This window comes from Fringilla coelebs (genome assembly GCF_963513975.1).
Source record: "Fringilla coelebs genome assembly, chromosome: 4".
Classification (NCBI taxonomy): Eukaryota; Metazoa; Chordata; class Aves; order Passeriformes; family Fringillidae; genus Fringilla; species Fringilla coelebs.
Genome location: NC_140032.1, coordinates 19,064,387 through 19,090,264, shown reverse-complemented (window position 1 = coordinate 19,090,264; position 25,878 = coordinate 19,064,387). Strand labels below are relative to the sequence as shown.

Genomic DNA, 25,878 nt, shown 5'->3' with positions numbered 1-25,878 from the left:
AGTAAAGAAGAGAAGGAAGATGCCGGCTGCAAACAGGAATCTCCACGGTGTTACCGCTCAGCCCATCCCAGCCCCGGAACGCTTCCCGGGTTAGCGCCGGGAGCGGCGCGGTCCCTCCGCCCGCAGTTGCGGCGCGCGGCCGGCAGAGGGCGCGGCCGGCAGGCGCTCGGGGCGCGGCTCGCCCGCGGCACTGCCCGGGCCGGGCGGAGCGAGCCTGGCGCACCCCCGACACCCCCGAGGGTCCGGTCTGACTGCGGCCCTCCTGCCAAAGGGAGCAGCTGGCACTGAGCAACCAGCACAGTGCCTGCTCAGGGACAGAGACAGTGCATCTCTGAGAACTTCTTCCAAGCGAAAAGCCCTTCTTCTCTTCTGCTCCCGGATCCTTAGAAAGTAACCACCGTGACTTCTGCAGAGAGGTTCTCTGGCACCACAACGTCACAACACCTAAGTTACAGTGCACGTGTCTGGAAAGAGGTCACCATGTTTCAAAAAGTGCATTCACTAACAAAGAGATATAAAACAACATATAACAACATTAAACATCTTTCTTTTGTATAAAAGATCTTTATTTCAAGAGTGGCCTAATATGGAAGTGCTTCTTTAAGAAAAAGAACTGGGACCTAAATTAACGAAAGACAAAAACAGAACAATTCCAGTTAAAAAGAGGATTTTTCTGTTCCTTGTCATGGCAGCTAATCTCTCTTTTGTTGCTCTGGTCATTAAGTATACAAAGAAAAGGTTAGAAAAATAACTCTAAATAGGGAGGTTAAAAGAATAAGCTCTAAGAAAAACACATTGAAGTGTTATCTTAGCCAAGAGAATTACTCAGGAAGGAGTAGCCTTTTAAGACTACAAAGTTGAAACCGAGAAAGCAGAAGGTAAGTTGCCTAAAAACTCTGTATGAAACAAAAATAATCATTGGTCAAAGCAGTTACTTCAAAAACAAGTACAGAATTAAAAAAAACACCACACCTAGACTTGAAACTAGAGTTTTGATCCCAGAAGTACTATAACAGCCAAAAAAAAAAAAAAAAAAAAAAAAAAAAAAAAAAAAAAAAAAAAAAAAAGAGAGAGAGAGAGAAAAAGAAAATAAAGGAAAAAAAAAAAGGAAAGAAAAAAAGTTAAAATATCGATGCTGCAAGACACACTTGCAGGACAAACAAGCAATTGCATACTTTCAAGAATGCTACTGGAAAAGTAAAATTAACCACACTCACTAACAGCAGCAGGAACCACTCTCATGATGTTTATATTTTGTTCTGGGTGAAAGCTCAAGTTCATGATTTTCAGTTTCATCAACTGAGGGTCAAAACAGACTCTCTAACTGACAAGTTTATTTTAAGAGCAATTAGTAACATCACCTGGCGAGGTATTACTCTCACCCTTGAGCATCTATTCCTCAGTGTTATTTCCTTCAGGTTTACTCCTTCAAAGGGAAAACCAGCAAAAGTTCCAACTTCAACCTTTTAGTACATTTCCTCACATCTATTTGCTACAAGATTTGTGGCAGCTATTGCAATGTCACACGTACTGACTAAATTATAATGGCAGATGTGCTTTTGAAAGGCAACATACTATGATTCAGGTATGACTGGCTACCCTACAGAAATGGCTTCTAAAGATGCTATAAATTAAAATAAGAAAACATGTTCAATAATATTAATAATAAAACATGACAAGAACAGTGTAGGATACAGCCAGGAAAGTATTATCAAGTATATCTTAAATAACCTATACATTCTATCAAAAAAAGTTACTGCAGCTGAAAAGAAAAATGTATCTCTCTACTGCAAAGCCAAAATAGAATTTCCAAGGGACCACTTCATTGTAGCAGCACTAAATAAAGAGGTGCAGACAGCTTGGTGTTAGCTTCAGCACGTCCAAGGAGGCAAGGCGTGAGGCAGGTCCAGTCCAAGCCACGCTGGAACAGGTTTCTATGCAACTGTACCCAGGGTAACACGTGCTGCCTCTCTGTGGGGCTTCATTGCTCAGGCACAGCTGTCAGCTAACACCATCCATGTTTTCACACAAGACCCGGCTCCTTATCCTCCTCTGCAAAAGCAAATTGTCTAGACACGTTCGGAGCTGCTTACAAAACTTCAGGAGATTAGAACACACTATCTGGGGACAAATACATTAGGAGTTGAATGAAAAAAATCAATTCAAAAAAGACCTCTATTAAAAGAGCCACAACAAATTAAGGAATTCAAAGTAACCCAGTAGCTTTGGGGGCAAGGATTTGCTGTACTGGTTAGGAAGCTCAGAATCCTTGTCTGAAAGACCAATGTTTGTAACAGAATGTCTTGCACAGTGAGATGTAAATGCACTTAGGAGCCATCCCAGTGTCATGAAAAATCAGTTATACTGTCCTCAGTTTCTAAACCACTGCGGCACATATTTTTCCACATGCAGAATTTTGTCTAAACAGCTGACACCAAAATATTAAGTTGTTTACAGAAATATCAACTCCAGTTTGAGGACTTTTATTACATAAATGACAATGACAAAACCAAAATACTAAGGGAATTTGAAAGGCCATTTAATATCTTGCTAAGAGTATATTTCCAGAGAACAAAATGAAGCCTATCCCTGTCAAACTTACTGAAGCAAAAGTGCTATAATAGTATTACCATTGCAGACCATGCTAGCTACTTCTCTTGCTTTAATGACTGTATAGAAGAGAATCATCTTCCCTGGTTTAGGCCATGAAAGTTAGATTGTATTTGATTCTTGCCTCCAGACAACATTTTTAAGTCAGTCACTTCAACATATCATCTCTGAGGTTCCAACATTTTTGACCGTCCTGATAAAAGCTATTATTATTATTATTATTATTATTATTATTATTATTATTATTAATATTAATATTATTAATATTAATATTATTAATATTATTAGTATTATTAATATTATTAATATTATTAATATTATTAATATTATTATTATTAGGAGGAGGAGGAGGAGCATGGGGCAGGGTGTTGGTGATTTTCTATGGGGTTTGTTCAGCTTGGAGATTTTTATAAAGTGACAATTCCAGTTACCTCCTTAAAAAAACTTAAGCAAAATATGAAGTGATCTATCCAGAGATCCCACACATTTGTGCCTTTAGCTTGGTGAGACATTGGACACACAGCAAGATACTAATACTTCAAAAACATCAACCTATTCTAACACTAACACAGAGAGATTCCTTGAGGAAATTACTTTATGTAGGACTGCTTAGGGAAGTTAAGGAAACAGGAAAAACCTATGTAAATAGTGAACATATGATAAGTCTGCTTGTGTCTCATCATTAAAAAAAACCACGTTCCCATGGTGCAACAGATGCTTCCTGAGGCAGATAGCCTCCCACAACACTTGACTAAAACCTCAGGAACACCACATTCTCCCTTCCAGTTACCCATTTACAGCCTACCCCTTGAAACCAGCTTAAACAACCACAATCCTTGACATATAAAGTAATAATATCAGCAGCTAAGTCTGATAGGAAAATACATATTAGCTTGCTCTCAAAATAAGTACAGAAGGCTTTTTTTCTTCCTTTTTCTTTTTCTCTGCTGTACCACACCAAATATTAAGGAAAAAATAACTACTCCATGCTCAGACTAGAGCCCCTCTAACTTCCTAAGAAGACTTCAACAAAATTCCTCATGTTTTGCTGACTGTTAAATCCCATGCTAAAAATTTAGATTGTTTCCTCACATCAACTTTATCAAAGTCAAGTTTCTTTCCAGTCCGTACAAAGTACGTCCAAAGGTCTTCCAGTATCAGACAGTTTTTGAGGAAATAAGAAATATCTTCATTCAAACTTTTTAATATCCTAGAAGAATTTCTTCTTTACAGAATGCTTTCATGTGGTCCTTCATTTTACAGAGGAAAAACAAGCTACAACCTAAAACAGGGCATAAAAACATTAGGAAAAATAAACTATGTGCAGATGAAATGTCTGGAATCACTATCAGGAGTTAACTGGATTAGCAAATTAAAACAGTTAAAATAAATAGTTCAACATCTTTAGCTCTTTTTACCTTCCTGTCTCAAAATAACTTATTTACAAGAACTTCCTTCCTTGGTGTAAATATACCTTTGCAACACTTGTAGTGCTGGTAAAACAGCAGAAAGTTATTCTACTTTGTCACATTCTTCCTGCCAAGTAAAAAGAGAGTGAACATCTAATCCACATACTCAATATGCTGCTCTTCAGGAGTCTTGCAAGTAAAAACCATGCAGCATAAAACAGAAAATCCATTCCCTGCTGTTAAGTAAAATCCCTCTATTTCATGTGAGCTTTACTTCTAATAAAGTGGGTTTTTTAATTATCAGTCCTCATTCTTAATCAGAATAAGCAGCATTACCCACTGTGATAAAAAAAAAAAAAATCTGGTTCTGAAATATAAACAGGACATATTTAGTACATATTCAGACCTACTGTAATCAGGTAACTATGTAACTATGTTGGTAAATGTAGATCTTTTAAGATAATGGTAAAGATTTAGTAAAAGTACTACAAGAAAAACAGAGGTTACTAGCTGAACTTGCAATTAAACTTCATTTCTCATTAATTTCAGGTTTGCATTTAATGCCTTAGAAGAAAGCCCTCTATGCAAATACATATTCATCACTAATTTGCGTGGAAATTATATGTAGAAAGTGCTACTTTGCAAGGAGTGGGTTATTAAATATTTCTTCAATAATTAAAAATGAACTAGCAGAAACAAGGGCTACAATTAAGTCATCTTATTTTATGCACAATGTGTAGTTTGAACGTACAGTTTCAACCATCTCTAATTACCCCAGCTGATCATCATGCCTCATCAACTATTACAATTTCAGCCATTTAAACAGGTCTTTAGCATAGTTTCTATTGCTTCCTCTGGAACAGGAAGAAACTTAAGGTCAGGTATAAAGATGGTCCACTGGAAACCAGGGCAAATCTTCTGAATACTAATAAAATGTTTCAGTATTTTCTTTTAACTTCCTCAATTTCGGTGTATAAAAAATGCAGTACAAGTCAGGAGAATCAAAGTACTGGGAAGTTCTTTGGGAAGCTCACACTCCATCACCAATGTTTCAGTTTGCAAACTGAACTGTGCCTGTCCCAAACATTCTGCAATAACAAAGGCAGGCTATATGCATTATTTTTGAAAACTCATGGCAGTCAGGTGAAGTCCCTGGTGATCGAAAGAAGGAAACATCACTCCTATTGAAAAAGAGGAGAAACCCAGACCTGAGAAAATAAAGACCATTGAGTATCACAGCTCTGTGTTTTGGAAGATCATGGAGCGGATCCTCATGGAAGCAATGTTACAGCACACACAATGAAGTGATCAGAGACAATCCAGCTTGGCTTCCCTAAGGGATCAGTGTCTGACTGATTTGGTGGCCTTCTATGGTGGGGTGACTGCAATGGTTGATGGGAGAATATCAAACAAATCATCTACCCAGACCACTGAAAGGCCTTTGACACAGTGGCACATAACATCCTTATGCCCAGACTGGAGAGAGACAGATTAGAAGGATGGATCATTTGATGGATAAGGAACTGCCTGAATGGACATAGCTGTCAATCATTCTCTGTCCAGGTGAAGGTCAGGGATGAGTGGTGCCCTTCAGGGCTCTCTCTTGGGACAGGGGCTCTTTGATACCTTCATCAATAACACAGACAGCGCACCTAGCAGGTTTGCAGATGACATGGAACTGAACAGCCCAGTTGAACTAGAAGAAGAAATATATGTCATCCAGAGGGATCTGGACAAACGTAACAAGTGGGCTCATGAGAATCTCCTGAAGTCCAAGGGGAAGGTATTACACATGCATTGCAGCAATGGGAGAAATTATTGAGACTGGGAGAAGTCATTGAGAGCAGCCCTACCACGAAGGACTTGGGGGTGCTGGGGGATGAAAAGGTGACCATGAGCCAACAGTGTGCACTCACAGGCCAAAAAGCGAGCTGCATCCTGGGCTACGCTGAAAGAGGAGAGGCCAGCAGGTCGAGGGAGGTGATTCTGCCCCTCTGCTCTTGCGAGATCCCACCTGGAGTGCTGCCTCCAGCTCCTCAGCACAAGAAAGACACTGACCTGTTGCAGAAGTCTGGCTAACAAAGATGATCAGAGCACTGGAGCACCTATCTTAAGACAGGCTGAGAGAGCTGGGCTGTTCAGCCTGGAGAAAGTTCTAGAAAGATCTTACTGCAACCTTCAGAACATATAGAAGGAGTATAAAATAGAGGGAGAGCAACTTTTTACCCAGGCAGATAGCAACAGAACAAGGGTGAATGGTTTTAAACCAAAACAGGCAAGATTTAGATGGCATGTTAGGAACAAATTCTTTACTCAGAGGGTAGAGAGGCACTGGAACAGGCTGTGTACAGTGAAGTTGTGGATGACCCAATCCCTAGAAGAGTTCAGGGTCAGGCTGGATGGGGCCTGTTGATGCTGTTAGCACACAGGCACACGGAAAAGTAAGTAGCATCACATTAAATTTGACAATGATAATTCATAACTTAACTCATTCAGGGAGAACAATCTTCCCCTAGATGTTATATAAAAGGATGACAAAACTAGCCCCCATAGAATCCACAGGGCTAGATTCTTCTCCCATTCCTCTACAGTAAGAATGGGTGTCAGAACCATATGACAATACCCTCATTTTTTAGGGGACATCTTCACTCCCCTTGGTTGTCAAGCATGTGCCTAACAATGGCCAGAAAGCAAAAGAAACAAGCACAACAAACTACATAGACATTTCCATTCCTACCCAGTAATTCTGAGAATCCCAATGGTAAAGTTGAGTAAATGCAAGGGCAATCCTTTGCCAGGACCACCAGGAGCCTACCTACCAAACTCATTCAAGCACAGTCCCTACCTACCAAACTCATTCAAGCACAGTCCCTACCTACCAAACTCATTCAAGCACAGTCACAAAAGACTTCCTTAGGTTGTAGGACCTAATTTACCATTAGTAAGCACAATGTTTTTACTACTTGTCTGTAAAATGTAAACCAAACCAGAAATCTTTCTTCTACACTACTCTCTGTAACAGGTACGGTTTAACACCATGAAGTGCCTGCAACAGATCTAAGGTAAATAAGATAACCCAGTGATGCCTCAACCAAGAAATTTTTGAGTGAAGAAACCACAACACCAAGCAATGGATCACATCACTCTCTTACTGCAAGCTAAACCATTCACCTTTGCCCACCTCTTACACCAGTCACAAAAGTAGCACCTTTTATACAGTCATACAAAACCTCAGGCTAGAACAATGGACAGTAATATCCCATTTCAGACAAATAAAGAAATTAGACTTTCCTTCCATATGTGTCTGAGAAAAGGACTGAATTAAGAAGAACAGCAACAACTACTCAAGTGCTGAAAGATAAAGAGCAGCTGTACAAAACAAAAGGATAAAAAAGACTTCATGAATGCACAAGTAAAGTTTTTTTACTCCTACCTCATCACTTTCGTCTACTTCGATGCCACCATCTTTGTCATCATCCATCTGCTTATGGATCATGCGGAGAGCTTCCAGGCTGAACCGGTCCTCCTCAGTAAAGCACGGGGGGCTGAGTGAACTGCAGGGATCTGAAGGAGGACAAAAAAAAATCAAAACAACACAACAAAATGTTATTTACTTTCACTTCAGAATAGAAAGCTTCCAAGCAAAAGAAAGGGTTTAAAATTCTGCATTGTGTAAATGTATTCACGGCACATAACCACCAGGTCACAGATATCAAATTTAGCCGTAAAACAGTAATTGTACAAAAAAAAGTGAAATGCTTGTGTGTGCAAATCAACTCTTTTTTTATTCAGGAAGGAGTCCCAAAAAACAGACTGGAATAGTTTTGACTTCCATTTATTTCTTCCATCCCACTAACTTACTATCTCCATTTTTTCTTTTATCATCCACATTTAGCTCATGCCAGTGCACTGGCAAATAAAGCTACCACATTTCCCACCCTCCTTTCTGAAATCTGAACAAAACAAAGAACAGTGGAAGAAAAGAAAAGGAATTGTCATATCATACAATCGTAATTTCATAAACAGATAACAAAGGAATGGTAATCACATTGCAGATCAAATTCTAAATAGGTGGTAGGTACTGCTGAACACAAAATACTCAAGGCTCCAAGAGCAGAAAACACGCTGCAAAGAAAATTCAGCTGATAGTAGTACACGATGTATTAGTCCTGTACACTCAGATCACAAACTGCAGTCACTGTAGAGCAGGATTCCAAGTCAAAAATAGAACACTTTCATTTGCATTCATTGCTGAAGGCTCATGATTTGCACACATCTGATGGCTCAGCTTGCACATCAAGTTGCTAAATCTGTGTTCTTTCCCTTCTACAAAGTACATGCCAAATGCTCCAAAATTCTACAATGCATGATGATCAACCATCACCACAGTGGCCTTACACAGACCTTGGCATTAACTAATAGCAGTTATTACATTAATTCTGATATACTGAATACCAGCAAAGAAAACAAGGTGGAGAAGGATACAGAGAAATAGTTTTTTCAAAATTTAACTTAAATAAGGTAGCAAAAATTCCCACTGTACTAGCCACTATAAAACTGCACCAGTTCCATAAACTGTTACACTACACTTATATCAATGCAAGTAAAAATTGAGGGAGCATATGAGTAATTTTACTTCTAATCTATCAAAGAATTAAGCTTTCTTGTTGCTACAGAATTTATTAAAAGACTCACTTGTATAAGTAAAGGAAGCACTTCTAGAAAGTGAGAGGAATCAAATGTCTTCAGAGAAAAATTCTTTAATTTACAATTTCATACCAGCTGGATTAGCATGATTCTGCTTTTCTGTCTAAAATGAATTTTAAAATAATTGAAAATCAAAATAAATTAATGTATAAGGTTACAAAGCAGGAAGTGCAAAGATAACAACCATGACACAGCTGGAATCTCAGACACATAATTAACAGGACTGGTTTCCACAGCTAGACACGAGTCAATACATTCCTACTTCATACTTCAGTTTTATTATACAGGAGTTAATGGAAATCTTATCTGTTCCCATGCAGCAATTAAAAAAACAAATAAACAAAGCAAAAAAAACCTGAACACTTCACTGACACTGTCCAAGAACTGAGAGGTTTTGCTTTTAGAACTACTTAATGTAGTTCTAAAAGCAACACCTAATACAAAGACTGATTTCTATATTTATTAGTAAATAATTATTACCTATTAATGAATATTTAATTTATAAAATGCATATTATTATTATTAATTACTAAATATTAAACCAGACCAATCACAAACAATATAATTTTCAGCTTTGGAATGCAACTGATATTTTATGAAGGGGGAGAGGTTAATTTTAAAAAATCTATTTTATTTGTCCATTTTTTATTTATTACATAAGGTTTAATTTGCACAATTCTCAACCTTCAGATTTTTGCCTTACAATGAAAAAATTACTGTCATTTGAGGGGGTAAAGGACCTATCCCTGCAATTGCAAGGTGCTCCATGTAGAAAGGTTTCCCTTGCAATAACAATGAATCACCTCAAAGTTCTAATAATAAAATTCTCATGGCCATGAACAAAAAATATTATTTTACTAAAATACAATCATATCAGAATAATCTCTGTATTACAAGTTATGATCTATACTGTATCTTAAGTTAGAAGAAAGCATAGTTGTCAAAACAAACAGATCCCTCAAACAAACCCAACTTGTTTAATTTGTACTTAATTCTATTCTAACGTGGAATCAAAGTTCAGGTACACGTGTTCACAGTTTGCAAGCACCCATTCAAATGGTTTTTCATTTTGTGCAGCTGAAACCCCAGTTTTTCAAATCAAGAAGGTTTCCTCAGAATATATTTTCTCACAACCAAGGCTGATCGGTCCTTTAATCAGGGTACTTATTTAAATATGCCTTTTTAGGATATTTAAGCATGAAGGCACTTCAGAGAGCTATGGCTTTTCTTGAGAGAAGTAAACAGGCTGCTTGTGCTTCAAATGTCCCATGTGCTGGCTCCAAGAACACTTGATCTCTCTCTCAAGAGCCGATAGAGTGCCAATTGCTCTTTTTGGGACTGAGAACAGAGCAGGACCACACGTCAACTCTAATAAAAATTAACCCGCTCTGAAGAGAATCCAGATTTATTTTCAAGCTTATTTTCATCTGGTAAAATTAAACATTTAGACGGACAAACTGACAACACTGGTCATCCCCTTCCTTAGAGAATGATCTCAAAACAAACTACAAAGCCACAACCTAAAGAATATAAGTGAAAAGCATTTCACAAGCATACCTAGGGAGCCCTATCAAATCTAAAAAACAGCTGATGGAAATTTGATCATCTGCAGTTCTGCAGAATATTCTACCATGCAGTAGAGTTTGCCTCAATTGCATGGCAAAAACAATTCAAATTAATACTAGATGGAGTATGGTTAGTTAACTGGATGTCAGGGAAGTTTTTGAGACAAAAGCCAATAGAAGAAGTCTCAAGACACAACAAACACCAGAAATATAGCCCTGAAGCCCCACAACAAATCATAAGCCTAGCTGATAATTTTTCACTTTGAATTGACACTATTGAAGGTGTTCTGGGACTCCAAACCTTCTCTTGGACTTTAGGGACAAGCCTGATTTAACGTCTAGACCAATTTCTCCATCCTAGTCTGGGGTGTTGTCATAAATACACTTAGTCCAAAATCATCACTGCAGGAAAGAACAGATGATAAATTCACTCAGGGAGTGAACCAACAGTTTGGAATTTGAGCTTTCCTTTAAAGAAAAGCACAGAAGAATTAGCAAAGGAACCAAAAGAGACAAGGTGGGCAAGGGGCAAAAAAGCACAGCAGATACCACTCCAGGCACAAGTTATTTTATATCTCAGTTTTTCATGTTGCTCAGAAGCAAGGAAGTTTCAGAAATACTGGTCATAATAATGAAGGAATTTGTTCCTGAACTACTACATGCCAGACTCGTGGCTCAAAAAACTTGGCAGAGGATTTTGAAACAAACCTCCCTCCCGCCTTGAGGCAGTAAGTGCCTCCCAGCTCTAAGGCAAGGGGGGAGGTCCTCAGCAGTCAGTGCACAGGAGACAGTCTGATAATGAACCAAGCACAGTCATCCAACCCAAGATAAAGAAAACTTTATAAGTAAAGGGAAAATAACACTTCACACCCTTTCACCCCACCCCTCCTTCCCCCCCACTTTAATCTTCTTCAGTGAGACTAAAATAAGGTGAGACTACAAAAAGAATTTCAGTTTGAAATTCCTCTCAACTTCAGATTCACAGCTGAAGACAACAGAAGTTAAACTTAAAATGTGACATTGCCAATACAAGCCAGAAAGGAAAATTAAATATCCCCTTAAGCACTCAGCAGAGCCCCTGAAATTCATTTAGGGCTACACCATCAGAAGAGTTCCCAAAGCAAAAAAGGTATATGCACCTGATAGCCTTTCATCCACCTTGCATTTGCTTCTCCCTAAACACCTGCAAATGTTACAGACTTCAGAATAAAAAGGACTGACAGACCAACAAAGAGGGAATAAGCCTGCAGCTCTCTCACACACCTCCTTTTGCATACAGACACTGGAGCACAACAGCTATGGCTGTGCCAAGCTGACAGAATGATTCCAACCAGGTGTTCACAGCTCCAGTCTGGAACTTTTCAGTGTCTGAGCAAGTCTTCTTAAGGATACAGGGACACACAGAAGTTTCATGATTTTTCACAGGCACCTGGAATCAGGTAGACACTTCCAAATCTAAAATTTAAATGCCTTTAATTTTTTTCCATTAGTTGACTGAGAGCAGCGTCGCAGTCAGGAGTTAATTCAAGAGCCTGACTACCACACATGGTTTTTGTTCTGTGAGGATGTTCAGCATTCACCAAGAAAGAACAGCATTTAGAAAGTTTTTTAGAACAACATATGGCAGTCCTAGGGCAGCCCGCAGGGTTCCCATGCCTGTCTGTTACTGATGAATTCAGAAGTGCACCATGCTGCTCCAGGTTTATGATTCCTCATTCCTAAAAAGCCATATGGGATAAAGGGAAGCCTCACAGAAAAGGCAAGCACTATAAAGCATCAGCTTCCTAAGTACATATTCTCATCTTAAAATAACTGTGCTTCAGTATGCCATGATGACAGATGTGGATTTCTTTGCATTTTCCAGACAAAGGAGGTGGCCACAATAGGTCCAACCCCCTGCCAAAGGAATATTCACCTAACTGGGATTCTTATTTCCTTACATTTCTGTTTTACATGTACATTAATATATTGCAGTTTCTTAATCAATTCCATGACACCTTTCAAGACAAAAAACCTTTACAAGAACAAGTTTTGAAGACCTCAGTACAAACTGGAGAGTCAGATAGTACAGGGATTGATGAAAATACTGAAAAGCAGGTGTTTTCAAGAATTTTGTCTGATGTTCAAAATAAATTTATATATAGTAAAGGCAAACATGTTTTTATTTTAAATCCTTACATAATACATCCTGTCACTAAAATCTTTAAATGCTTGAGACAGCCTCAGAGTGAGCTTCTTTTAATCTTTCAATTAAAAGCTCCCAAAGCAAATCACTCCTACTCTTAATAATTAAACTCCTCCATATGGCAAGTAGGCTGAGCAGCATCTAACAGTTAACTTGACAAAGTAATTTGTGACATTATTTTTCACTCCAATTAGTTAAATAAAAGTTCATCATTGCAGCTGATCTTTCCACTAAAAACATTAAAAAAAAGAAAAAACAAATAGATAAAATTTTGACAAAAAGTGCAGAATACCTTATCTTCTAACCACAACAGTGATGTTATTTAAATGAGCTTCCCGAAGAGGAAAATGCAATAATACTAATGACAGCAGGGCAAGGGGAAGAGGTGCAACAGGAAATCTGGAACATTGTTGTCCCTAAAGATTTTGAAAATGTTTCACATTAGGCTTTTCCATTGCTATGAGCTCATGCAATAACAGTAATTAAATTCATATATTAAACTCCTGACTGCTAAGTCTGATATCCTGAGCACTTATTTCTGAATACACATGTAATGTTTAGTGACTGGTAACACTGCAGTTTGACAGAAAAAAAAATAACAACAAAAGCCCCAAACTACTTGCAGATAAGCTGCAAGAAAACTGCCATGATTGTTTCAAAATCCACTAAATACCTTCAGTAAAAGAAATGACATTTCAAACAGCCTTAAAATAAATCATTACAGCTTCAATACGCAACAAGCGATTTTCGCATGAGAGATTCGGATCTGATTTTGTCACTATTGAAAAGTGTCCATTTATTCTGCTATTTCAGTATCTTTTCATATATACAGATCAATTAGATTCTTTCCCCCGCATAGAAACTTGATGAGGCAAGCAAGGCTTTGATTTTTTTTCTTAAATCATCACTAGCTCATCTCTGCTTTCTCCACACCCACAAAAAAGCTGTCTAATTCTCAACTTCATTCTCTATACACTGGGGAAAAAAAAGAACATCAGTGAGATCTGTTTATTTAAAGTAGAAATTCAGTCAAATAATATTATTAACAAAATTGTTAAGGCAGGTTTATTAAAGCTTTTCTAATCTTTCCAAGGTAAAATCTTCAAAAGAAGCAGCAGGCACTTAATTTTCTGATCGCTCGTTAAGACATCAAAACATCACACACTATCTCAGAAAAATGTTTAAAAACTTCATACCCAGATAAACAGTAACTCAAAGGAAAAAATATGACAGGAATTCCCTAGAGAATAAGATTTGATGGCAAATTAATTTTGCTTTAATATAACTGCATTAAAAGCAACTATTCCAAATCAGCAATGCTTGTTTAAAAAGGAAGCTGCAAAGAGGGGGTTGAATATGTTAATCATGCCAAGGATCATTCTGTCAAGATGAAAATATCAGTATAAATACTTCATTTAGACTGATAGGAAATTAATTATTAAAATTACAATGCTGCTCTGTCTGACTAAATAAAAATCAAGAAGATGAGTTCATGGCTTTTCCATCTCCTTCCCACACCCTCCCTGAGCAATTACACAGTTTGAAGGGAAGAGGAAGTTCGACAATTATTGTATACAATGGTCAAAGCAGACTGATTTAGAAGAGGAACTCCTGCCAACCCTAACAAAGCAGGACGAGAGGAAACTGGGAGATGCATCTTACGCAAGCCCCTAAAATCCTGTTTTTCCCCCCTTCTAACCCTACCTGTACTCCTATGATACCTACTATACAAACCTACAAAAACATATGGATGGATATTCAAGGTAAAAAAAAGATGCCAGATGTATGATACTTGCTCTCAGCAACAGAAAAGTCTCTTTCACTTTACTTATATTTATTAGTAGAAGACCAAGAAGGGAAATACTTCAAGTAGTTTAAATCTAAGTTTTCGTGCTTTGGTGGTAAAGACTGTTTAATGCATCTTCAGAAATGTATGATGTACTCTGTACATTATAGTGATTATCAACACTATAAAATTCCAATAGTTCCAAGAAAAAAAGAAATTTACAGACTTAAATAGGATGCGAATTCACCTGGAATAAACACATCCTCAAAATTTAAAAGGACGCACTCTTATTTTCCTTATGTGTTTAGAAAAAAAGGATTTAGTGGATTTTGAGTTCATTTGTCAATAGAGCATTCATTAATCTGATGAAAAAAGTTACAATTTGTATTCATATGTACTTGGTGACAAGGCATAACACACATCTAAGAACATATAAAAACACACTTCTAAGTTTTTGTGTATTTTAGGTCTGATTGGTTCTTTACTGCTCTTCTAACAACTTTTCTAACAGCAGGGAGCTGGAAAAGATGCAGTATATCCCTGATTATATACTTTAATCTGCCTAAGAATTTGTCAGCTCTTAAGAAGGAGCAGCAGCGTAGCATTTAAGCCACTTCCTTAATTTGGTCAGGAAATGAGAAAAGTGATATATACAGGTGACCTTCAAATGTCTAATAACATGCCCATGTGATTTCGAAAGCAAATATGCTGGTAACCATTTTCTTACTAAAAATTCATTTTCTTGCTCAGAATTCCATCCTTATTAATACATTAACCTAGAAGCCTGATCTCCAGATGCCTGATGAAAGCCTATAATCAATATTGAGTGTATTAATTTCAATTCAAGTAGGGCTCAAGACCTAGAAGGAGCATGAACCACTAAATTCCAATTTGGAAGATAGTGTCCGCAAAATATAGCAACCATGATAATATGGCTGATACTAAAAAGTCACAGATTTTTTCACACTGAAAAGGTAGTTCACAAAGGTGAAGGGAGGGAAGCACTGGAGAAAAAAAGAAAAATAAGGTGCTAAAATACTTAAGTTTAATAAAAAGCCTAGAAAGTTTTACCGATGTGGGTTTAAAATTTAAAAAACATCTGATACTTTCAGACAAACAAACTGAAATTTTCAAAAATTAGAGGAGTTTATTAAAGTCAAAATAATTATTTTCATATAAAATTATATATATATGTATCCATCTTTAAACTTAAAGTTTTAATCACGTCAGTGTTTCCTCTGATATATTTGTTTTCACATGTGATTCATAATCATATCCCATATCCATGAATCAGGCATGTAAGCATGACATTGCTGGCATTACTGAATTACTTCACTCTTCTACACCATTTGATCTAGTGCACATATTATTAACTGTTCCAACCAAGGAATCAAATTTAATCCTCTGTGAGCACCATCTGTAGCATCATCAGTTCCCTCACAGTTCCTGTAACAACATGTTGTCAAGATGTATTTATACTTTAACAGATCATGTCAGAATTATAGAACTGAAACCTACATTGAAAAGATGTCACATAGCACTCACTACAAAGGAAGATTAAAATAAAGCACCTGGGCACTTCTTTTAAAATATATATAATCTGTTAGGATTCTAGCATTTGAGTATTACATTTGCCATCCTATGTTTATACTTTCAGAAATACAAAGGCACTGAATGCATAGATTCATTTTATTTAATAACACTGTAATGAAACACTTCCTTTTAGCTCCATTCAACATACCAGTAATTTTAAGTATGTACAAATATCATTTTCTTTAAATAGTCCTATTAGCTTTTGTGAAAATTTAGTGGTACAGATTGTTGGCTGGTTAAGGACTATCCTACTTCCAGAAGCTTACGTGAACTGCTCTGCTGTTAGCACTCCAACTCCAGATTGCATAACTGGCAGTTTTGCTCCTACTAATATGCTGCTAAATATTTTTCTCATGATGAATTTCACCAAGTGATAAACCAGGCTGACAAATCTACTTATGGTGTCTCAGTTCACCTTGGCTTATTTGATGGAAATTAGATGTAAAGAGCCTTTTAAAAAACCCAATCTTATAAAAGAAGAAAAAAAAAATTAAAGAATTAAATAGTCATTCATCTCAGGAGATACCATATCATCATTATGCTCTTGCTCAAACTAAGCACAGACAGTAAGATATACAATTATCAGGATGTTAGAATAAACCAGAGCTGCACATATCTTAGATATATCTTGGCTGATACCACTCTGGCAAATGTATTTCTGGGACCAAAAAAACAGTAGCAAATGGTGTATTTTTCCAGGATGTATTTCATAGCTGTTAGAGTGGGGAATAAAATAGAAGGCAGTTCTTAGACAATGAGTACACACTGGGCATATACTCTGTGCATACAGCCATGCAATGGAATCACTCAGAGTAGAAAAAGAGGGAACTCAGTAATGAAACAAGAACTCCAAAACCTAGAATAAGTTCTATCATGTTAGATTTAGCTCAGACTGACAAAAAGTCCATGCTACAAAATGTGTTAAATATAATTTGCACAAAAGTTTAAAGCAGTACTATTCCACCTCTAGTCACTGCAAACAGAAGAAAAAACAACAAGGGAAACTCTACATTTGCTTGAACAGCACACCTTGTACAAACAGTGCTCGTACAGCTTCAAACACTGTCAGCTGCTCCCCAACAGCATGAGCATATTTGGGATGCAAGGAAGAGCCACGACAATAACTCCACATATGCTCTAAGGCAGAATAAGCCAAAGACTAATGCTAAAAGGATTTCTAATTGTTCCTGCCCCTGCTGTTCATTTCTGTCCCTGTACTATCTCCTTCCCGGTACCCACACAAGCACATTTGTACAATCCTGCTGCAGGAAAGATGGGGACACTGATTCTGTCTGATCTCTATGCACCTGCACAAACACTTTTGACAGTGAAGGTGCAGGGGAGGAGGAGGAGGCCCACGCAGAGGCAGAGATGCCCCGCACAGCCCCAGCACTGCTGCTCTGCCCTGGCGCTGACACATCCCACGCTCCAGCTGAATCCCGCCAGCAGCACGGCAGGGACAGAGCCACTGAAAACATGGAATGGAACAACATCTCTACACTACTGGAGTGGAAAACTCCACCTCATTGTTTAGATCCTGGCTTTCACTACTAGGAGGAGCAGGACGAGGATGTGTCCTGGACAACTCGTTGCAATTAACAACTATCAAGTGTTTTTCCATGTTTTTTTCGAGTGTATTTTGTAGCCTTACAAAACCTAAACCAGACCTTTGCAGCACTAGAGCAGGAGATGAATACCAAACTCAAAAAGACCTCTCCACAACATCTCCCAGAACAGTTTCAAACACCACAATTTGTCCTTTCTCCAAGGCCTCCCCATGAGCCTAGAGAAGTCACATCTCCAGGCATAGCCCACTTGGGCAGCAGTCGGTCCACATCACAAACAGCCAGCCTCGACAGACACCACATCTCTACAAACACACACCAGCAAGCTCAAGGTGCCGGCTAAGTGCACGTCTGCCCCAAGCACTGCTCCAATTTATGCTGTGCCTTCATTTAAGCTCCAGTTGTTTTGACCCTTTTCCAAAACCTTGGCGCCAGAACATGCATTAACAACTAAACACACAAGGCTATAAAAAAAGCAGCATAACAGAATCTGTCCCAAAGCTGACAAACTATGACACTTGGCTACACAAAGCCAAATGAGTTTGTGTTTGGGACTGTTTTGCTCTTTAGGGACTTGTAAAAATTTTTATTATTGGCAGATGAGACAACAGCTTTCTGAAGAGAAGAAACAGACAGACATACTTAAGGAAAGAGCAAGAAAGTACAAAGATCTTTTATAATTTAAGACTGTGACAACTGAAGTTATAACCAATTGCAAAAGAATATTCATATATGATCCTTAAAGCTAACCAATGACATTAGGTGATATATAATCTACTCTTCAGTCCCCAACTAAACCCCACTGTACGTTCCTGACATACACTGGGAAAAGTCAAGAAGAAATGAAGGGCAGTGTGCTTTTCCCAGATGATGACACTTTTACTTCTGAGATTCATTACACATACTTTATGACATTTATACATATTATTTCTTTAAACATAAAATTTAAGTGTATAGTTTTGTCACATAAGAACTCAAACATTAACACTGATTTGTGCCTATCATATTTGAAAATACTAACGCATGAAAAATAACATTCCAGGTTTTTTAACTCTCCTGGACACATACTGCAAACAGAGCTGTATCTCTTGCACTGCATTACTGAAGGTGCTATTTGCTCTCCCCACCAGACAGCAGTAGGAAAACAGGCACTGAGTCAAACTGCAACAGACAACTGTTTCCACTACATTACCTCCTCTTAATGTATCAAGTATCAACACATACAGGCAGTCCATCATTTTCAATATCAAAAAGGAAGCAACTTCCTTAAGTTAAAAAAGCCATGTGCCCTTCATTAAACACCAACAAAAATAAACCAGAACCATGAAAGATTAATTCTACTTCAATACATTCAATTAGACTCCATTTTCCAAAACCATAGGAAGTTAATTTCACAAGAAATGTCATTCTGCTTCCCACAGAAATACACTACAAATAGAACATAGAGAAAAAACCCAATTTTAATAAATCAGAATTGTTTTCAAACATGTTGGGGTTTCTGTCTTGTTTTGTTAGGTGTCCTGTTGCTGGGCTATGGCCTTCATAGCCAATAAAATACATCTGAAGTTGTTCATTCACATCTCTGAGAAACAGGTTTGGTAATACTATTCTGCCTTGTCATTTCACTTTGATTTAATCAAATATAAGGAACATACATACTCCAGGCTTTATCTCTGTTCTCATGCCCTAAATGCAATACCCTAAAGCTGACATCCAAAAAACACCTATTCCATGTCAGTCACATCTATTAAACAGCACAAATGTTTAAATATTTTCTATACCAACACAGTGACTTGTAGGCTGTAAATGTTTGCTTTAAATCTTTTTTTGTCTGTAACAATTTTAAAGTAATTTTTATGCCAAGTCATCTGCTGGGGGCAGGCCAACAATGTTTTTCTATTCTGTATTTCTGAAAAATACAGAGTACAATTGACATACAGCTGATACCAGAAAATGGGAGCATATTTACGCCTTACTGCCCATAACAAAATTCCAAATTCTCTATTTGCTCTACTAAACAACAAAGAAAATAGTCTTCTCCCTTCATTAACTTAATTTATTTACTGAAATTTTAATTAACACATATAAGGTAACACTTGGGAAAGTTTCCAGTTACTATGAAAACAGACAAACATAAAAAATCCTCTTCTGACATTTAATATGCTTGCTGAAGTTCTCTTCATGCAAGTAAAATCTTAGACCAATGTCAAACCAAAGCCATAACATTGCCTCTAAAATATTTTTAAACTTACTCAGTTAACACTATCAAAAAAAAAAGAATCAACATTTTTCAAACTAGGAGAATATGCTCAGAAAAATTTCACTCCGATCCAAAAATTCTCTCTAGAGAAAACACAGTGGAGACAAAAGAACAGCAGTACTTGCATACATGACAAAGATGAGGCTATCATGAAAAGAGAACCCAACTCTGAAAACCAAGGCTTTTATAGTTTACTTCAAAGTGGTATCATTGTAATTTGAAAGCCTAGTACACTCACCATATTGTAAGCAGATGCAGGTTTTCTCACTTCCTTGACCTATGATAACATTACACACAGACCATGCTACTGACCCACTTTCCTACTAGCTCAGTAATCATCAAATAAGTTCTCAATTTGTCCTTCCTTTCTTTTTTAAAATTTAAATTTGGTATTCTTAAGATTTGTTTGAAGGGAGAAGGTGTCAAGGCATTAAAGGAAAAGTCTTCCATCCAGGCATGCCAGAAATTCAATCTGAAATCTTTCTTTTAAGCAAGTCTATAAATTTACTTCTCTTCAGCGTTTGGGAGTTGGCCAAATTATGTGTTCTTGCAATGGTGACATTCCTGCCCAAAGCACAAGTTTGACATTCACTGGTCCCTTTTCAATCAGCATCTATCATCTCTTCGCAAAAGCAGATCCCACAATAACAACTGTGTCATCATTCCTTCCCCTAGCCCCTGACATTGAGGGCTCCAATTCACAAACACAAATAAAAATGTCATCCTTATTTATGAAATCTTGTATCCTCACCCTCTTTTCTTAGAATGCTCCAAGGAAACACTCTGTACTAAAGAAGTTGCTGACACAGCACATTTATATCCCAAAGCATAAAGTAAATTATAACAGAAGAAACAAGGTAAGGCTGAAGAAACCCTTGGAAAGTCCTCTCTGGGACTTGACCAGGACTATCTGTGCACAAGCTCTACTTCCCTTCAACATGTATCTCCTGTCAGTGGTAAAGAATGTCTGTATTCATTCATGCATATGAATAAACCTCTCCTAAGCAATGCCTTGGCAAAACCCGTATGTTTTTACCATCACATCAGTTGGAACCAATACATTGAATATAATGAAGAGGGACGAGTTTCAGTGGAACTTAAGGCATGCTAAGAGAACAAGGTGCCAAGAATTGGTATGCCTGTAGAAGCCCAGAGCTTGAAAACAGGGCAATAACCATCCAGAAGCAAGGATTCATCTCAACAAGAACAGGCATGTTCGCTCAAGAATGGGGATTTCTGTAAAGCTGCACTATGTTGCATAAAATTGCTTTGTATCTTGCAGTTCTTAAAGAACTACTTTTTACACAAGGAGATATTTTGTATGCACAACCTTATAAAGGCAGAAAACTAAAATTCTACCTGCATGGCCGTGTCTAGCCCCAAATAAATGGCAACCCACACTTGTAAGTGAGATCTATTACAAAAGTCTACACATTTGTCCCATAGCTAGAGCAAAGAAACTCTGACACTGCTAGTCCTCTCAAGTTCCAGTAAAATTCCACATTGTTTTGATAAGAGGCCTCACCTTTCCTTTCAGTGATTTAATAACAGAGACATCCGAGATTCTCTGGGGATTAATATATTCAAAAAAGTTTTATATGGCTTTATGGCATTTACCAAGTTTTAAAACATTTTGTGAACAATTAGCAATTTTCATGTGTAGAAGGAGAATGGAAGAAAAGACAGGCTTTTTTCAAAATGTTTTTGTAAGCCAAAAAAGTAATTAATGAAAAAGTGTTACATAAGTTACTGCACTACAACTGCAGTCATGATCAAAAATAAGATTCAAGATGCTGTTAGCTAAGTTGCAGTCAAAAGCAGAGGGAAGGGAAAGAGAAGAGTATGGAAATAGTAGAAAAAGAGACAAGATAGTAAACCATCAACATCACTGATCTATTTAAGATCAGTGTAACAAAATCATCCTACAAAAAACATTGAGTGTATTGCAAAAATTATTTGCAACCCTAGATAGCATTTGACTTTATCCATATTTTGACTGGAAAGCTGTAGAAAATTATTCCATATATGAAATACACTAATAAAGGGAAGAAACAAAATCAGATATATTGAAGTGAAATTAATATGCAGAATTAATGCAACCAACAAATCTATCCCAATAGAGTTGTGTTCTTTAAATTCCCTTGTTTGATACAAGACCACATGGTTAATGATTTACTGATCCCTTACAAAGGTTTATGTGTTGTAGTAAAACCTGATTAATAGAATTCCTTTAGCTTGGCAATTAAAATAAATATTCCACGACTATTAAAAGCCAAAGACACAACTGCAAGAGCACTAGACTGAAGCAAAAATTAAGTATATACTATTCCAAGTACAGATAACCAAAAATTTACATAAACTGTCAAACAAGTGAAAACAAAAAGCACACCTTTAATAAAAAGAAAATTGAGAGCCAAGTACAATTTTTCGAATTGCAATAAAATTTTGCAAATACATGCAGAGACAATAAAAAAAATCTACTTTACTAAAAATGCAATCTATGATGCTACTAGAGCATCACCTTTAAATTAATCATTCCTTTTGCCATAATTTATGTGTGCCCTTCCAGGCCAAACAAGAATAGGCAATTCCACAAATGCAGACCAACGAGGTGACAAATGAAATAACTCGCTCCATAACATGAATTTTCATATCTTTTTATTCTAAAAGCTAGTGTTCCTTTTATTCTAAAAACAAGTAACAACTAATTCCTAATTCCTGCCTCCTCATTTTTTAAAAGTGTATATGAAGTAGCATATGCAACTTCATACACACTTTAAAAAAAATCTCCTTTAATAAACACAAGCACATGCTTTTCTTATCTCAAAGGGCCTTCTACCTGCAGACCTGTTTGAAATGACTCCAAAAAAGAGAGCAAGAGGGTAAGGACTTTCATAAAAGGAGATATTTTATATGCTTTAACATCCACTTGTACTTTTCAAATTAGATCAGCATTCGTTAGAATTGTATACTTCTACATATGCACAAAAAAAGTACACACACAAGCACAAATAAGAGTGTACATAATTGCTAAACTGCAGAAACAAAACACAAGCAACTATGAAAACAAGTAGGATTTTAGCCCCATTTTTCACACGGACATCTTGATACAAATGGGATCTGAAGATTTACATGTTCTCACAAGATTTTATTTTTATTCCCATATGTATTGCTACATAATAAGCCACATCAGTATATGCCAAGTTCATATAACAACACCTGAGCACGGGCCCATTGACCTACATATGAAAAACACCTGAGGTAGCCCAGGCAAACCCAGAAGGGAGGAAGAGTTTTTGAGAACAGTTTTCTACCTTTTGAAAATAAGCCAGATGGCAACTTAGAACCAACTTGGGCAACAGTTTCATGTTACATTTATCCTTCAAAAAATGCCAGTTAGTATTTGTTCAATGATCCCTATTATCTGGATCCAAACCTAAGAGTGCCACCTGCATGCTGCTCTGCCTGCACACCATACCTGAGTCTCATTAATCTGTTTCTGCAGTATAGCAAATTACCCACCCACATGAAGATGTGGCTGATAGAAGCCACACCTCAGAGAGGCTTCAAGCAGAAACAAGGAAATCAGGTCAAACACACAGTCATGTCTGCTGCATTGTGTCTTGCTGTCACCTCTGAGACTCCAGACTAACTCCACTCTCTCTTCTCAGAGCATCGCCCAACTCCCATCAGAGCTCCCCTGCCCAGGCACCCCGGGTGCCTTGCACAAGCACAAAGCAGGAGAACAAACTGCAGCACAAGCTCAAGCTGCAGCCCTTGGTGCCTCATCAACTAATCAGAAAGATAACAGAAAGATGATTTCATAAGTCAGTGTTTTGAGTTTTTCTGTAGGGGTGCCAATATTTAACTCAGCTTGCACATGCCTCAAGCGGGACTTGCAAAGTGAACACAATCACCAGCCTGTGGTTTTGCACACTCAGTTCACAGCCAAGAAAATACTTTTCCTTCTGTTAGGGGACAAGAGAGAGACAAGAAATGTGTTGAAACTAAAGGAAATACTATCTCCATAATTACATATTCAATTGGAGATGCACTAACTCACTAGAATCTAACCAACATTACCAAAGAAGGTTTGTGTATAAATGTGCATAATACATAAATAAAATGTTTCTTCTTAATAGGAATTACCCCCCAAAAATGTGCTGTCATTCATCATTTGATATGTGAAATGTTTTAGCAGAAATCAGGAAAATTTTGCTTTGTTTGGACCCACAGGAACGCTTAGTCACACAGAGCCAACAGATTCCTGACACAATGTCCTCCAATTGTTTGCTATTTAACATCACATGTTTACCAAGTATGGGAAAATTACCCCTCCCCATAATGGGATTTTTTTATCTCAGCCTACCAGAGCACACTGGGTTCTCTCTTCCCTCATCAATATAATAAATATTGCATTAATATGTTCTAGGAGAAAAACTGCATTCAATTCTGTCTGAAAAATGTTGACTTTGTTTCTTGAAGGCGTTGTTTCTTAAAGCTAGTATTTTACCTGTAGACAAATTCAGCAGCCAGTAGATCATACAAAATCCTTTTCATAAGCTGTTGTACTCAACAGAACAGACAGTACAACGTGTAAAACCAAACTAAAGACAATCTTCAGAGACAGGATACAAATGCATCAGAGAAATATTGAACACAATGTATGAAGCACTTCTTTTGTACTCAGAGGCTTACAACCACTTTATGCCTGAAAACAAACACTGACTTCCTTTTTCCCTGCTGGAGAGCTACAAGTTCAGTTGCAGAAATGACACCAAGCATAACAATCTTCTTCCTTCCTACTGAATTTTGCTGTTGGCAAAGGAAAACACGTTAGCAGAAAACACCATCTATGACAATGTGCAGAGAAATTCAAATCTGAGCTGCAGAAGGAGATGTGGAGGGGAAGAGGCAGAACAGCTGACCATTGCTGACTGGCACACTAAATCACCTGAGGTAATTAAACATATTGGAATGTTTTTGAGAACTTCTTACCAGAAAGATTGCTAATTGGTGTTAACTCCACTAAACTGTTTGCTTAATAAGCAGCTATTAAAAGTTGCTAAACAGAGAAAAGCAGAGGCAATTACACCTTCCTTGCTTGAGTACTGCATGCTGCTCTGCTCATCTCTAAACAGAATCAGCATAATTTCAAAGAAAGAAAGGGGAAGTCTTCATAAGCAAAAAAAAGCACAGGATAGAAAGCAAAGTGAAGAAAAACAAACCAAAAGCATACAAAGGAAAACAAAGTGAAAAGAACCAAATCAAAAGCATACAAAGAAAATAAAGAAAAGTTATTCTTCAGTTGACAGTACTTTGAAAAGCTACTAGCTAAAAAAAAGATACAAACTAGATACAAACTGTCTTTCCATAAATGCCTTAATACACACTTATGATAATGAGTTCTATTGATCATCATGTCCAAGACACCAGTTTTCTTTCCAGTGAGATCTACATGATGGAACATAAAGCCATGTTAATATTTGGTAAGATAAAAATCAAGCAGTCTGGAACACATCTTCACAGTTCAGGACACAAGGCAATTAGTAATTGTTTTTTGTTAGGAAGAATTATATTAAATTGCTGGGCACTACACTTCTTGCAATACCTTTTCTCAAGCCCCAGGCAGATGGATATTTCAAGATATTAGATAAGCTATTTATTTTCTGAATTTTTAAGGTAATGACTAGGCTGTTAAACAAAATTTTAACCAGTTACTTATGGACCAGTGCAGGAGGGAAAGCACACAATAACATGCCTAAAATCCTGTTTGTGAATAGCATCAGTTTTGTCTGACAGAGCAGTCTCTGGAAAAAATACAACTCCCTAAAGAGCCTCTGTCAATTTCTACATTACACCAGGATGGATGATAAACATGGCTTTTTGCTTACAAAAGCAGACACCAATGTCTGAGTTTATCCCACAGGAATTGAATCCTCTGTCCTATCAGGAAGTAAAATTTTAGCAATATGCTTGTGAATAACAGATGACAGCGATAGATGCTCAGCAGAAATGCAAGTAAGTTAATTCTTTTATGAAAGCAGTAAAAACAGTCCCCAAGATCACTTTGTTCTGAATACAGTATTTTGCTAGTCCGTGAAGATCTACAGTTACATCCAAAATTTGATTCCATTAATATTTTTTTTTAAATGGGTTAGGAGAAGAATATGATACATGCATTCTCCTTGTCTGTTA

General features: G+C 37.3%; 1 protein-coding gene across 2 annotated transcripts in view; it reads right to left on the bottom strand.

Moving 5' to 3' along the window:
• The window catches only part of STIM2 (stromal interaction molecule 2), a 68,640-nt gene that overhangs the window by 25,956 nt on the left and 16,806 nt on the right, over nt 1-25,878 (bottom strand). For both annotated transcript variants that reach the window (XM_084204661.1, XM_084204662.1), the window contains exon 2: nt 7,453-7,583. In XM_084204661.1, coding sequence (XP_084060787.1) covers nt 7,453-7,583 — 131 coding nt within the window. The remainder of the gene's footprint in view (nt 1-7,452; nt 7,584-25,878) is intronic.